Source organism: Pyrus communis, chromosome 15 (genome assembly GCF_963583255.1).
Source record: "Pyrus communis chromosome 15, drPyrComm1.1, whole genome shotgun sequence".
Lineage (NCBI taxonomy): Eukaryota > Viridiplantae > Streptophyta > Magnoliopsida > Rosales > Rosaceae > Pyrus > Pyrus communis.
This window is the reverse complement of record NC_084817.1, coordinates 11,576,511-11,589,699: the sequence shown is the minus strand read 5'-3', so window position 1 is coordinate 11,589,699 and position 13,189 is coordinate 11,576,511. Positions and strand designations below refer to the sequence as shown.

The window sequence follows — 13,189 nt, the reverse complement described above, 5'->3', positions numbered from 1 at the left end:
AGTGCACAGAGATCGATTATGAAAATGTGCCTTGTGATTTTTGTAATTGATTGTTTTTCAAAAATCATTTCATCATACATGCATTATGCATGATCGCATTAGTATCCTACAAAGTTCAAGGAGAAGGTGATTGATGGCCGCATTAGTATCGTGCTACTTCCACTCGAAGACTAAAGAGAGATCAAGTAGCAAAGGCACGGAGACAAACCTACCTTCTAGTTGAGTGTCTAGCAAGATGAGTTTTGTAAGTCCTTTTTGTATTCACATTAGTATAAAAACATGTTTACGCGATGGAAACTTGCGCGACGCAGCTAAATTCCCCGCGCAAAGTATGTTTGCGCGACGCTAAGCAAAAAATGTCGCGCAAACGGCCTTTGCGCGACGAAGATTGGCATCGCGCAAAGGCCGTTTGCGCGACATTTTTTGCGTCTCGCAAGATTTTGGCGTTAAACGAAGAATGTTTTATTGCTTTTTTTGTTGACTTTGCGCGACGCAGGGCTACATGAGTCGCGCAAAACAGCTTTGCGTGACGCATGTGCACTTACGTCGTGCAAAACAACTTTGCGTGACGCATGTGGCGTCGCGCAAAACAGCTTTGCACGACGTACGTGCACTTGCGTCACGCAAAGTCAACGACTTTTTTTTACTTCACTTAATCAGTTTGGGTGGTAGAAACTGCAAACTAGTTGCAGCAGCTACCTCCCTCCCCCATCTCTCTTCAAAACGTTCTCCAATTCTCTCCGTTCCTTAATCTATTTGTATCCGGTAAGCGATTTGATTTTGTATATGTAACTTTGAATTGAGAATTCAAACTAAAACTACTAAATTTGTTTTGTACAAGATTTTTGTATACAATTATCATTGAAGAACGAATTTGAAGGTATTTTTTTCATATTGCATATGGGATTTTTGTATATGTACCTTCGCTTACTTGCTATGCCCTTTTTTGGTAATGGTGGAGTTTTGTGAGATTGAATTTTGAAGTAATATTTATTAATTTTACCTATTAAAAAGAGTGAGACTGTAGATATATTGTTGAAGACTTGTTTGGGCTTCATTTGAATACTTTATCGAGGTTAACTTATATAATTACATAGAAGAAATTGTAAGAAATGTTGGTTTCCCCTTGAAATTTCCCTAATTTGTGCTATATAGTTGAATTGAGGGTAAATCCAATGCGCTGCAGGTAACTAAGAATTATATAGAAAACCTACAAAAGCCATGATCTTCAAAGCTAATCTTATCATCACTATTAAATTCTCAATGCTAAGACAATAGGTTTTAGTTCAATAATGAGAGGGTTGATTTTTGTGAGCATATGCCATACTTATGTAGATAAACAATGGCTATGATTCTCTTATTAAATCCTTGTAGAAACTCAATATCATCTTCCAATTTTAATACAAGTAAGTAATTTAGGATTCATTTTTAGTCTCAATCCTTTGTAAACTTGAAGACAACCAAAACATCTTTCAATAAGATTTTTTAAAACCAATATCTAGCCAAAATACGCTTACACTTGTGTTCATATTCTAACAGTACATTTATCTCACCACCAAAATTACTCGAGTGTAACTAACTAGAATATGTATATTCTATGATATAATTAGTATAAACAAATAAAAACTAAGGCCATCAACATTATAGTTTACAAGTATTAATATTTTGTATCTATTTTATTTAGTTTCACTAATTATTATGATTTAATTTATTTGTATGCACATATTTTTGTACATCAATTACAAAATTGTTTTGTGTTGTACAAAGTTAATACTACTTAACTTCGTACACTTTTTTTCAAGAAAAGGTTAGTTTCCCGTTTCAGAGTTAGTTGGATTTTGTGCATGGATGCAAAAGCATGCCTGTGGTCCAATTAATTCTTGAATTGTCCCATTTTTTGGACAGTTTGGGAATGCATAGTTATGTGTTGTAGTTTGCGGTTCACAGATTAGGTTTCGATAGTGGAAATTTTGGTAACATTTCCTGATGTTCTTCGAGTACACAGTGGATATTATGTATCTACTGCGTACACTTGAAAAATTGTAAGGAGATGCTGTCGAAATTTGCCCACGTCGAAATTTAATCCATTGGAATCGTAAATTACGGTACATAATTGTGCATTTTTGAATGGGATAGGCCCTTACCGGAGGAATAAGGTGACAAGACAATAGTTGAAGTTGTTGTACTTTTATTGGGATTGCAGGCAAAATGGACAAACAGTGGATACAGAATCATAATAGATGTGCTATCAAGTACTTGGATGGAATAGATGATTTCATTAAATTCGCAACTAGACACAACCGAGGTTTAACTCATATTCGATGTCCCTGTAGGAAGTGTAACAACTCAATGAGGGAAACATTCGAAAATGTTCGATTTCATTTAGTAAGAAATGGGATGATGGAGACCTATACTACTTAGTATCATCATGGAGAACGATTAGACCAAGCTTCGTCTTCATACGTAACATGAGTGGAGACTGTTGAATGTAATGTGGATCCTAATGAACAAGTTATGGATATTCTAAATGATGTTTATCCATATGCTACAACCAACACCAATCAGGAAGGGGGAGATGACGGTCGTCCAACCATGGATAGTGAGGCATTAAAAAACTATGAAAAACTATTGAAAAATGCCAAACAAGAATTATATCCGGGGTGTGAAAATTTTTCGATGCTCACAGCAATTGTGGAGTTGATGCATGGCAAGATCAAGTTTCTTTTGTCAAACAAGTGTTTTGATTACTTTTTAGGAGTTATCAAGAGGATGCTTCCAAAGGACAATTGTTTACCTGAAGATCATAAAAGTGCCCAAAAACGGTCTTGGATTGGGGTATGAAAAAATTCATGCATGTGTAAATAATTGTATATTGTTCTATAAGGCGAACATACAGTTTGATAAATGCCCTGTATGCAATGAGCCAAGGTTTAAAATGACATCACAAAATAGAAAGACCAAGATTCCACAAAAAGTAATGCGTTATCTTCCATTGAAGCCTAGGTTGCAGAGGTTGTACATATTGATGCACACACCAACCGATATGAGATGGCATAAAGAAGGACGAGTAAATGACGATGTTATGAGGCATCCTGCAGATGGAGAAGCATGGAAAGAATTCGATCGAATGTACCTTGATTTTGCAGCTGACCCGCGAAACGTCAGATTGGGAATTGCCACCGACGGATTTAATCCTTTTGGGGTTCTAAACCAAATCCACAACACTTGGCCGGTCGTCGTGTTTCCTTATAATCTGCCGCCTTGGAAGTGCATGAAAAAAGAATACATGATGTTGACTCTATTAATTACCGAAGATCCAAGAAAGTCCATTGATGTTTATTTGCGGCCGTTGGTAGATAAGCTAAAAGATTTATGGGAAAACGGTGTTCGTACATATGATAAGTATACTGGCCAAATGTTCACCATGAGAGCAGCAGGTAGTTTTTTTTTTTCTAATTCTCACTACGTTGTATTTTTTTTTCATTTTAAAACTATTATTTTTATGATTGTGAAAATTTGCTGCGAGTTGTGAATTACTGTTATTTTACTTTTTTAAGGTTTTGGGAAATGATATACTATTAGGGGAGGTTTTGCAAAATTTTCTATAGAAATTTAAGCTTAGGATTTTCACCATTTAAGTTTTTTTGGATAGCTAAAAAAAAAAAAAAACCAGGGGGCCTAATCGAATGCTGAAGACGGCACAGAATGTACGTCTGTCCGCCTCCTTGATCAAGATTGCGTATGACTCGCGACATCGTGGAGCGGCTACCTCACAGCAACATAGCATCGTCGCTACTAGCTGTAGTTGTGTTATTCGGAATTGTTGTCCTATGCAGTGGGAGACTTGGGCAGAAATTCCTCAGGAGACGAAGATACTGGTACGAGACAAGTTGTCGGTTAGTATATTAATTTTTAGCCTTTTATCATTTTTTTTAATTATGTTTACAAATATTATAAACCAAAGTATATTATCTTAATATTATTAAATTTCCTACTATTATTTTGTTGTTTTATTTGTAGGTCAATTTTGAATTTAAGGACATATCCCTTGAGGTCATCACCTACTTAGACGAGACCTTCGTAAATCGGTACAAAAATTGGAAAAGCAATCTTCATGCGCATTTTAAGAAATTTAATGATCCAAAGATTGCTCGCCTAGAAGGTTGCCCATCCGAGTTGGAGGACCGGCCAGAGGATTGGGAATGGCTCTGCAACCATTTTACGGACCCAAAATTTGTGGTATGTATATAATATTTTAATAATAATTCATTAATGTTTTAGTTATTTTTTTAAGCTTTTTAAAATAATTTCTTTCAAATAATCGCACTAACATGTATATTGTGTGTTTAACAAAAGAAATATGTTGCTGGCAAGATAGCTCGGGAGTCTAAGACACTTCTCCACCATTCCGGTTCGAAGCCCTTTTCGTATAGGCTTGAGTCACGACGTCAGGTAAAAGTATATTAATTTTGAAATTTTATATAATTTATTTTTTATTATTGATTAATAAAATTTTCCGAATGTTTTTTTTTTTTAGGAGGGTTCTAAGTTCCCAGAGATCGACGTGTTCAAGGACGTTTACGTTCGACCTGACAATGACTGAGGTCCTGGATCAAAAGTACGGTCGTCGTCATGGCAAGGTTGTTTGGGGTATAGGGAAGGCACGGGTTCGTTAGACGGGTGCCTCCTCTTCCAAATCGACCACAGGAGAGGTCAATGCCCTAAAGAAGGAAGTGACAACCCTAAAAGGTCAGCTTGCAGCCCAGGACGAGCAGATAAAGGCCCATAGTAAGCAGATGAGGGCCCAGAGTGAGCATATAAAGGCTGAGAACGAGCAGATGAGGGTTGAGAACAAGCAGATGAGGGTTGAGAAAAAGCAGATAAAGGCCCATGGCGAGCAGATGAAGGCCCATATGAGTATGATTGTACAGGCCTTAGCGGTGTCCGGTCTCCAAATCCAGCTGCCAGCACCTGATCTTACTCCACCTTCGACCTCCCAGCCACCTCACCTACCTGATACCCAGTAGTTTGATGTATGCACATTTTCATATGGTTTATAATTAATTTTTTTCTTGGTTTATTATTTATTGTTTAGAATTGAATTACAATATTTATTAAAAATTAAATCCAAAATATTTTTGTCAAAAAAATAAAAATAAAAAAAAATAAAAAAATAAAAAGTGTGCACGACGAAAAAGTTCCATAGGTCACGCAAATCCACTTTGCGTGATGCACGTCACTACGTCACGCAAAGACACTTTGCGTGACGCACACATACATCACGCCAACCCACTTTGCATGATGCACACCCACGTCACTACGTCACGCAAAGACACTTTGCGTGACGCATGGAACTTCTTCGTCGCACAAACCCTTCTTTCACAGGCTTGGCACGACGAAGGTTCGTCACGCAAATTTTTGCACGATGTTTTTTGACTTTACGCGACGAAGGACCTACGTCACCCAAAGTGTTTTTTGTACTACTGTCATTTCTCTTAGTGTTTGTCCTGTCTTGGGAGCCCGAGGATTTTCTTGTGTGCACATTTTATTTATCGTTTTAACTGCATATGAGTATGATAACTTGATATGTATTGTGGATGTGAAAATAAATTGAAGATTGAATAGGATTTTTTAAGTTGGAACCTATTCACCCCCTCTAGGTTAAACTAGTACCCATCTTAGAACTTTCATGTCTTAACCAAATGACTTATTAGTCCAGCATTTATCAGGCATTGTTACAACCCCAAACTTGGGAATCCTAGTTGAGATTGAGGGGACGTTGGATATAACAGGGCCATCTTTGAGATTTTAGGGGCCCTATCTGAAATTTATAAAAGGGCCCTCCTTAAGGTACATAATTTAAAGAAAAAAGAAAAAGGTAGGACAATGTAATGATGTTAGAAAATAATCACTTAAATCAAAACAAACTTTAGTACTTACTAATTGTAAGTTTATAAATGTCATTAATTATAAATAAAAAGAGCTGCAAACATAAATTTCACTAAATAATAAAAAACAGTTCAATCTTAAACAATCAAACATGAAAAAAAAATAACTTCAAAACTCTAATTTTAAAGTTTCACTTGAATGTATATAGCATTATTATATGATAAAAATTGAAAAAAAAATTATCCTTTTTTTGGGTGTTATTATTGACACTCAAAATATATCAATGTACTCATTTCCTATTAATGACACGTCATTTAGTTTATAAATTTAGTCTTCCTGAAATTACCTTTTTATATTTAGAAAAGAAAAAAAAAGAAAAAAAAACTCTTATAAGGAGTGTGCATTGAGATTTTTAGGTGCTAACAAATGTAATTTTTTAAATATAGAATATTATTACATAATATTAGATAGCAAAATTGGGGTCCCTTCAAATCTAGGGCCTTGTGCAATTTTACACATCAGCAATGCCACATATGCTCAGTTAGGAATGCCACCTCTGTGACACCTCAGCAGAGTTTGTTAAGCTGTTAAAAAGTCTGTTCGAGTTTGGTAGAGTTAGTTGAGTCTGTTAACTCTTAACCTCAAGATTCCTATTGAGCTATACAGGTCTGGTTGTACTTCATTTGCAAGCACTGGTTGAATGATCAAAGATTTGAGTTCATATTCCTTTACTAAGTGTTCGTTTCTCACTGGTTCATTTCATATTTGCTGCTGCTGTTATCAACACTCGCTACCAGTTTTGCTTAAGATTGGAGGATCAATGTTTTCAGCACTTTGAAATCTATTGCAAGTTAGCTTTAGTATCCAGCCGAGTACAGTATGATGCAGGAGCAGCATACAACTTGGAAATTGCTCACCTGCATTGGATTTGGAATAATAATGGCTGTTTACATTGAATTACATAGCAATTTGTTTAGTCCATTTAGATTATGATGAGAGTCGTTTTGGAAGTTTTAACATTTATGCTTTGCTTATCTTTAATTTCTTTAAATTATGATGTCATAGGTTTGATTCTCACTAAAAAGTAAATTTAAACCACATTATTACTAGCCCATTGTGAGGTTAAGCCCACCCCCTCTCCCTTAATGAAATAATATCGTTTGTTCAAAAAAATAAAAAATTATGTTGTAATACAAGCATTTGGTAGACTTGATTAATGAAAAAATAGTTTATTTGGCTTGTGCATTTAAGGTGAGTGATTTCTCCTTCTCCAATCAAGTGTTTGGCTTGATCGTGTGAGCGAATCCACTATCAACGGCGTCGAGCAACCTCCGTTGCCCTTAATTGAGTGATTCCTAGGTTCTATTCCCTGTTTCTTCGAGACAAGAACAATCGGTCATTAGGGATCTTTACTGTCCACTTTCTTATTTTGGACAAATTTTCGAGCTGGAGACTGTAATTGAAAGGTACTTGTGCTCAGTGCCACGTTGGCTGTTAACTGCAATGCCATGGAACATACATATAAGCAACATGAAAGTAAAGTCAGAAATATACGAAGAGTAAATATGAGTTGTCTTTCGCTTTTGAACCCGAAAAGGCTGCTCTAATCAACTAAAGCTAATAGGGGTGAGAAAGATGTTACTAATGATTTTTTTCATCAGATTATTGGGGAAAAGGTCTAGCTGGGTTAGATTCCCTTCTCCCTCTTGTTGCTTAGGCAACTTAAAACCTCAACATAGTTGAGTAATATAAGAGATAAAATATTTTCTCATACTGTTTTCTAATTTATTATACTCAAATCTAATATATAAATTAATATTTTTCGATATGGCGATGTCTTATAAATATTTTCCCGTGGTGTGGGATTGAGGAGGTGCCTCTGTTGTTTCATAGCGTAACAACATTGCTTATGAAATTGTATGCAAGTATTGTTAAAAGGTTGGTTCAATGAGATTAAGATGATCTGAAATATTGTTACTTGTGGATGCAAATTTTCACCTTTTTCTTCTTTGATAAAATTGCACCTACAAAACAATCAACACCTTTGATCAAGGCCAAGAGTCTCACGTGCCCACGATAAATGGGGGGTCCAATTTATCTAGCATGGCTGGCCCTCTTTGGGAGAGAGAGTGGCTGGCCTTTGGGTGTTTTTTGGGGTGTAATGGGTGAGTTATTTGACAATTCATGGATTAATTAGGTAATAAATCCATTAATTGGCCAATTAATTCAATTTATATGGAATGTTTTGAAGGTTATGGAGTAAATACCTTGTAGGGAATATAAGATGAAGATGGACAAAATAATTTTGAATTTGTTACTTATTTTGGGCACTTTTGGCTTGGTTGAGGGATGCTTGCTCGCTGCTCGCGCATAGGAAACCTAGTGTGCCTCGAGGGTAATTTTGTTATTTTTACCCAAAAATCTACTTGTTGCCTCTTGATTATTTTTGGCTCCACATTACTAATCGCTGTTAGCTGAATTTGTAATCCCTGACTGCGATTATTGTAGCTGGTCTTCTTTTTAGTTTTATTGTTGAAAATTTGAGATCTTATTTACAGTTTCCTGCCAAGATCTTTTACATCACCGTCGTCAGAGAGTTTTCAAAGTCAAATTTGAATCATATTATTGCTAGTTCATTGTGAAGCTTAGTCTATTCTCCCACCAACTTAGTGTGATAATATCGTTTGTTCAAAAAAATTATACCAGTGAAATTAATCTTTTGATTTTACCTGGTTAATGAATTCAAATAAAACCATTATCTATTTTATTCATCGAATCTGTCACACAATTTGATGATGATAAAGGTTAGACAAAATCATTCCTATTTTTAAAATGATTTACCAATTAATGGTTGGTCAAGATAATATAAGGAGACAATCTGATAACATAACGCAAAATAAGAAAAGATTAAAAGTTCATAAAAATAGACAGATTCTGAAACACATTCCACAAAACTGATCAGCTCTTTTATTTAAATCCAAATTAATCTTTCTCCAAACATCTTTCGTTCAAGAACAAGCAACTTGGGAAGAGAGTGGCTTGAAAGGAAACTCAGTTTTCGAAGCATAGGCAAAATTGAAATTTTTATTTCCATAGATTGGTTGACCCTTATTGACCAAACACTCGCCACCAGATTGTAACAAAATTGAAGGATCAACTGCAGACTGATCAAATCCATCGCAACTAAGCTTCACATCCAGTTGAGAACATGGACAGTCATTAGTAATTGTTACTTTCCACTTGTCATCGCTAATCTTTCCTTGTGCAATTTCAAGATTGTCGAACGTGCAGGGTTGGCAATTTCCTGCAATAATCGAATATGTAAAGTTGGTAAACTACTATATTGACAGTAAAATACCATGCACTAATTATTCTAAACTGGGGAGGAGGGATTTGAACTCATAACATATAGTGAGTTGAAGAGAAAAACTTAAAAAAGAATGTCAGGGAAAATTATATAAATTGTTACTACCACCAAGTATTTCATATAAAAAGTAAAAAATAATAAGCAAGATGCATAAACTAAAAATTAACTAGATCATTCGTTAAGCAAGACTACAAGGAATAGTAACATTGGATAAAAAAAAAGAGGGTAAAACTTTACCTCTTACAATGAGACTGCAAACGAAAACCAAGCAGAGAAAGTTCACGAATCTAGATGCCATTGGATTGGAGACAAAAACCAGAATTTTGTTTTGCTCTTGGGTGCCCTTGTTATTTGATGTAAAAGTTAGAGAAATCTAACCCAATTTATAAGGGCTTCTAGGGAAACAAAAAATGTAAAGATATCCATGCATTAATACTTGAAATCTTTTGTGATCAATGAATATTTAAAATATTTGGACAAAAAGGTAAATGTAGAAGGGTGTATTAAATTGAGATTTTGAAGGAATTTAAGATTTATAAACTATAGATTTTGATGGAGTTTAATTAATTGATTTATAGAGTTTTCATATAAAATTTTGATTCAATCCCCTCAAAATATCAGGTGAGAGATGAGATTTGTGAATACTTAAAATACACTCAAAATTTCTCCAATTCCTCAAATTCATCAACTTTTCAAATTCTTTAAAATAAATTCCTAATTGAATACACATTAAATGTTACATACTTTTTAAAATTCTAATTAAATGCACCCGATTTCTAAGGATTATCATAAATCATCTTAAAATCCTGATTGGATACAGGCTGAATTTTTTAGAATAACTTAAAATCCTAATTAAATACCTCTAAATTCATTAAAAGAATTAAAATCCTCTAAAATCTTGATTAAATTGGCAACAGAGAAAAATGAATCTTGCCAATCCACTCAACGGAAGGATAATGTCAAGGCTCCACATTAAAATAATAATTAAGTGAGTTTGAATATGGAATTTATTTGTGTAAAACGAAATTGAAGGAATGCATGAATTTAAATGATTATTTGCACTTTAAAAATTTTAATTAACAGTGTTACTCTGTATAGTCTGTTTTCGAATACACTGTATTCATGTAGCCATGGTACCCAGTCCTTATGTTCGACCTACCTTCGAACCTCAGAACCCGGATTGGGGATGTTCCTTGAATCCCAAGCCTTGGATCTCGAGCGTAGATCTTGGACTCGAGACCGAAACCCACGACTTCGAAACCGAAGTGATCCAAACCCAAGCCCTAAATCCATCTTTTGAGGCATAAACCCCAAACCCTAGTGTTAGAGATAGAGTCATACTTATTTTTTTTAACCAAACGATATTATCTATATTAAAGGGGTGAGAGAGTGTGCTAGGCCTTACAATAAGCTAGTAATAATGTGGTTCAAATTCGGTTTTGGCGAGAATCAAATTTAAAACCTCACACTTACAAGTAGGCCTGACAATCTCTAACACGACCCGTTAAACCGACACAAAATTAAGAGGTTATCGGGTCGACACGATAAAGAATCGGGTTATTATTGGGTAATTCGATAAGCACCTGTTTAAATAACAGGTTGGCTCAGGTATACATATGGGTAACCTGATACATGATAAGCAAAATATTAATTTAATAATTTTATACCCCTAAAAAACTATAATAATTATATATATATATATATATATTATTAAATTTACAAAATGAGGTAATATATTTTTATAGGTATAGTACTATTGTTTTATGTTTTTTTCATAATTATTTTGGTAAACTTCTCATAATTTGAATGGTTTGTAATGTTTGTTTTTCTATACTTAGTTTATGCGGAAAATAGTTCTGAAGTGGAAAATCTTACTGAAAACATTATCAACATAACTCTCAAAGGCAATAGATCAAGCCAAAGTTCCAATACAATTTCCCCATGATGATCAATGAAAATTGAAGAATTTTGTAAAATGACTAATATGCAAGTTTTGAGTTTCATTGGCAATGTTTTAACTTCTGAGAAAGGCTTCACAACCTTGAAAAGAAAACACTCCTTCATTTTGCAAATCCTTACACATTTGTTATTTTGTAGTGGACTATTAGTGTATTGGTACTTTTTTATTAGGCTCTTATTTTGGAGTGTAAATGTAGTACTTAACAACAAATGTATTTTTCTGCTTTGAAGTAATATTTATGTGGTAATGTGGTATGTGCAAATTTAACGGGTCGGGTCATTTTACCTGTTCGGTAAAGTGACCCAACCTACTAAGGACCTGTTAAGATAATGGGTGTGACACAACACAACCCATTAAGATAACAGGTGTTACATGAAAACGACACGAAACATGGTAAACACAATCCGTTTGCCAGACCTACTTACAAGTGAAGAGGAATACTATTAAACCATAGCACTAATTGGCAAGATAGAGTCATATACTTAAAAATGCCTCTATACCTCAGGGTTAGGACTTAATTATTGCTTATCCATATCTCACTTGTTATCTTGGATATCAAGTTACTCTATCTTGTACATCAATTAAAAAAACTTATTAAGTTCTATAATTTATACAATCTATGGTCTCGAGCATCAAAGCCCACATAAGCATGCACTCTAAATTTGAATGGAGAAATAGCTTTCACAAGCTACTCGATAAATCATTTAGAGTGAAGATTTAAAGTAGTATTTTGACAAGCACATAAAGAGTGCTTCCCCGAATGTTCCAGGTCACAAACCACTTCCAAACGGGTAACAAATCACTTCCCATCCGTCAACTTCTTTCTCATTAATTGAAATCAAGTTTTTATCACAAATGGCTCTTAAAATAGATCTACACCATCAAGATTATCCCTACAATTGAAATCGAGTCTCTTCGACCAGAATTGAGATCACTTTTAGTGATTGCTTGGACTGGTAATGACTTCTGTGACATCAATGTCCACATTTGAGCATCGACAGCCTCATAACCTTAATCTTGGAAAGCTTGTTAGGCGCTCCCTTAGTGATCTTTGTGGAGCCAAAAATAATCAAGAGGCGAAACATGGATTTTTGGGTAAAAATGACAAAATTACCCTCGAGGCACACTGAGATTTCTACGCGCGAGCAACAGGCAATCATCCCTCAACCAAGCCAAAAGTGCCCAAAATAGGTATTAACTCAAAACTTATTTCATCCATCCTTATCAAATCTTCTCCACAAGGTAACCCCCAAATCATTCATTTTTAATTTTATTAATTACCTAATAAATTGATTTATTATTCAATTAATTTACTAATTAGCTACAAATCAATATCCACTATGATTAATCCTACATGGTCCGGACGCTTCTTAACGAGTGATGAAATAAACGTTGGAATTTGGCCAATTCTGTTTAGTTTTCCGACCCCACACGACAATAAAGGCCTAAGCCTTAGTGAACTTCATAGCAGAATTCCCGCCTAGGTCCCACCTAACCTAGGCGATGCAACAGAGTGGCCCAACGACGCCCCAGAAGCAGCCGAGCACACCTTAGCCATGCATGTTTCTGCCAACGAAGACTTCTAGCATTTGCATGTCAACGGCGTATCCAATTACAAAGGCTTGGGAGCAAGCGTGGTCCTTGTCACCCCAAATGGTTCAATGCTTGAGCAGGCGATCACTCTAGGCTTCAAAGCATCCAACAATGAAGCAGAGTACAAGGCTCTACTAGTAGGCCTTCGAATAGTAAAAGACTTGGCGGTGAAGAAGCTCGCAATTCATTCCGATTCCCAGCTAATCACCAGCCAGACTACTAGGGAGTACACGGCAAAACATCCAAGGATGGCACAATATCTAAAAAAAGTACATAAGCAACTTGAGGCATTTCAGACTTACACTCTCAGTCAAGTTCTGTGGGCAAACAACGCCTACGCAGATGCGTTAGCCAGTCTAGGCCCCGCCCTTGACCACTAA

General features: G+C 35.3%; 2 protein-coding genes across 2 annotated transcripts; one reads left to right on the top strand and one right to left on the bottom strand.

The window, feature by feature from the left end:
* Positions 1 to 8,897: 8,897 nt before the first annotated feature.
* LOC137717068 (uncharacterized protein At1g05835-like) lies at positions 8,898 to 10,549 on the bottom strand. The gene is made up of 3 exons (XM_068456382.1): positions 10,416 to 10,549; positions 9,494 to 9,507; positions 8,898 to 9,193 (listed from the first exon to the last, which is right to left on the bottom strand). The coding sequence occupies exons 1-3, from the start codon at positions 10,547 to 10,549 to the stop codon at positions 8,898 to 8,900; spliced, it is 444 nt and encodes a 147-aa protein (XP_068312483.1).
* A 2,328-nt stretch (positions 10,550 to 12,877) lies between these two features.
* Positions 12,878 to 13,189, top strand: LOC137717067 (uncharacterized). The gene has a single exon (XM_068456380.1). It carries the CDS (start codon positions 12,878 to 12,880, stop codon positions 13,187 to 13,189), a length of 312 nt encoding a protein of 103 aa, XP_068312481.1.

Excerpts from the sequence above, each read along its gene's own strand:
- LOC137717068 (XM_068456382.1), bottom strand. The coding sequence starts at position 10,549 with ATGGATTTAGGGCTTGGGTTTGGATCACTTCGGTTTCGAAGTCGTGGG.
- LOC137717067 (XM_068456380.1), top strand. The coding sequence starts at position 12,878 with ATGCTTGAGCAGGCGATCACTCTAGGCTTCAAAGCATCCAACAATGAA.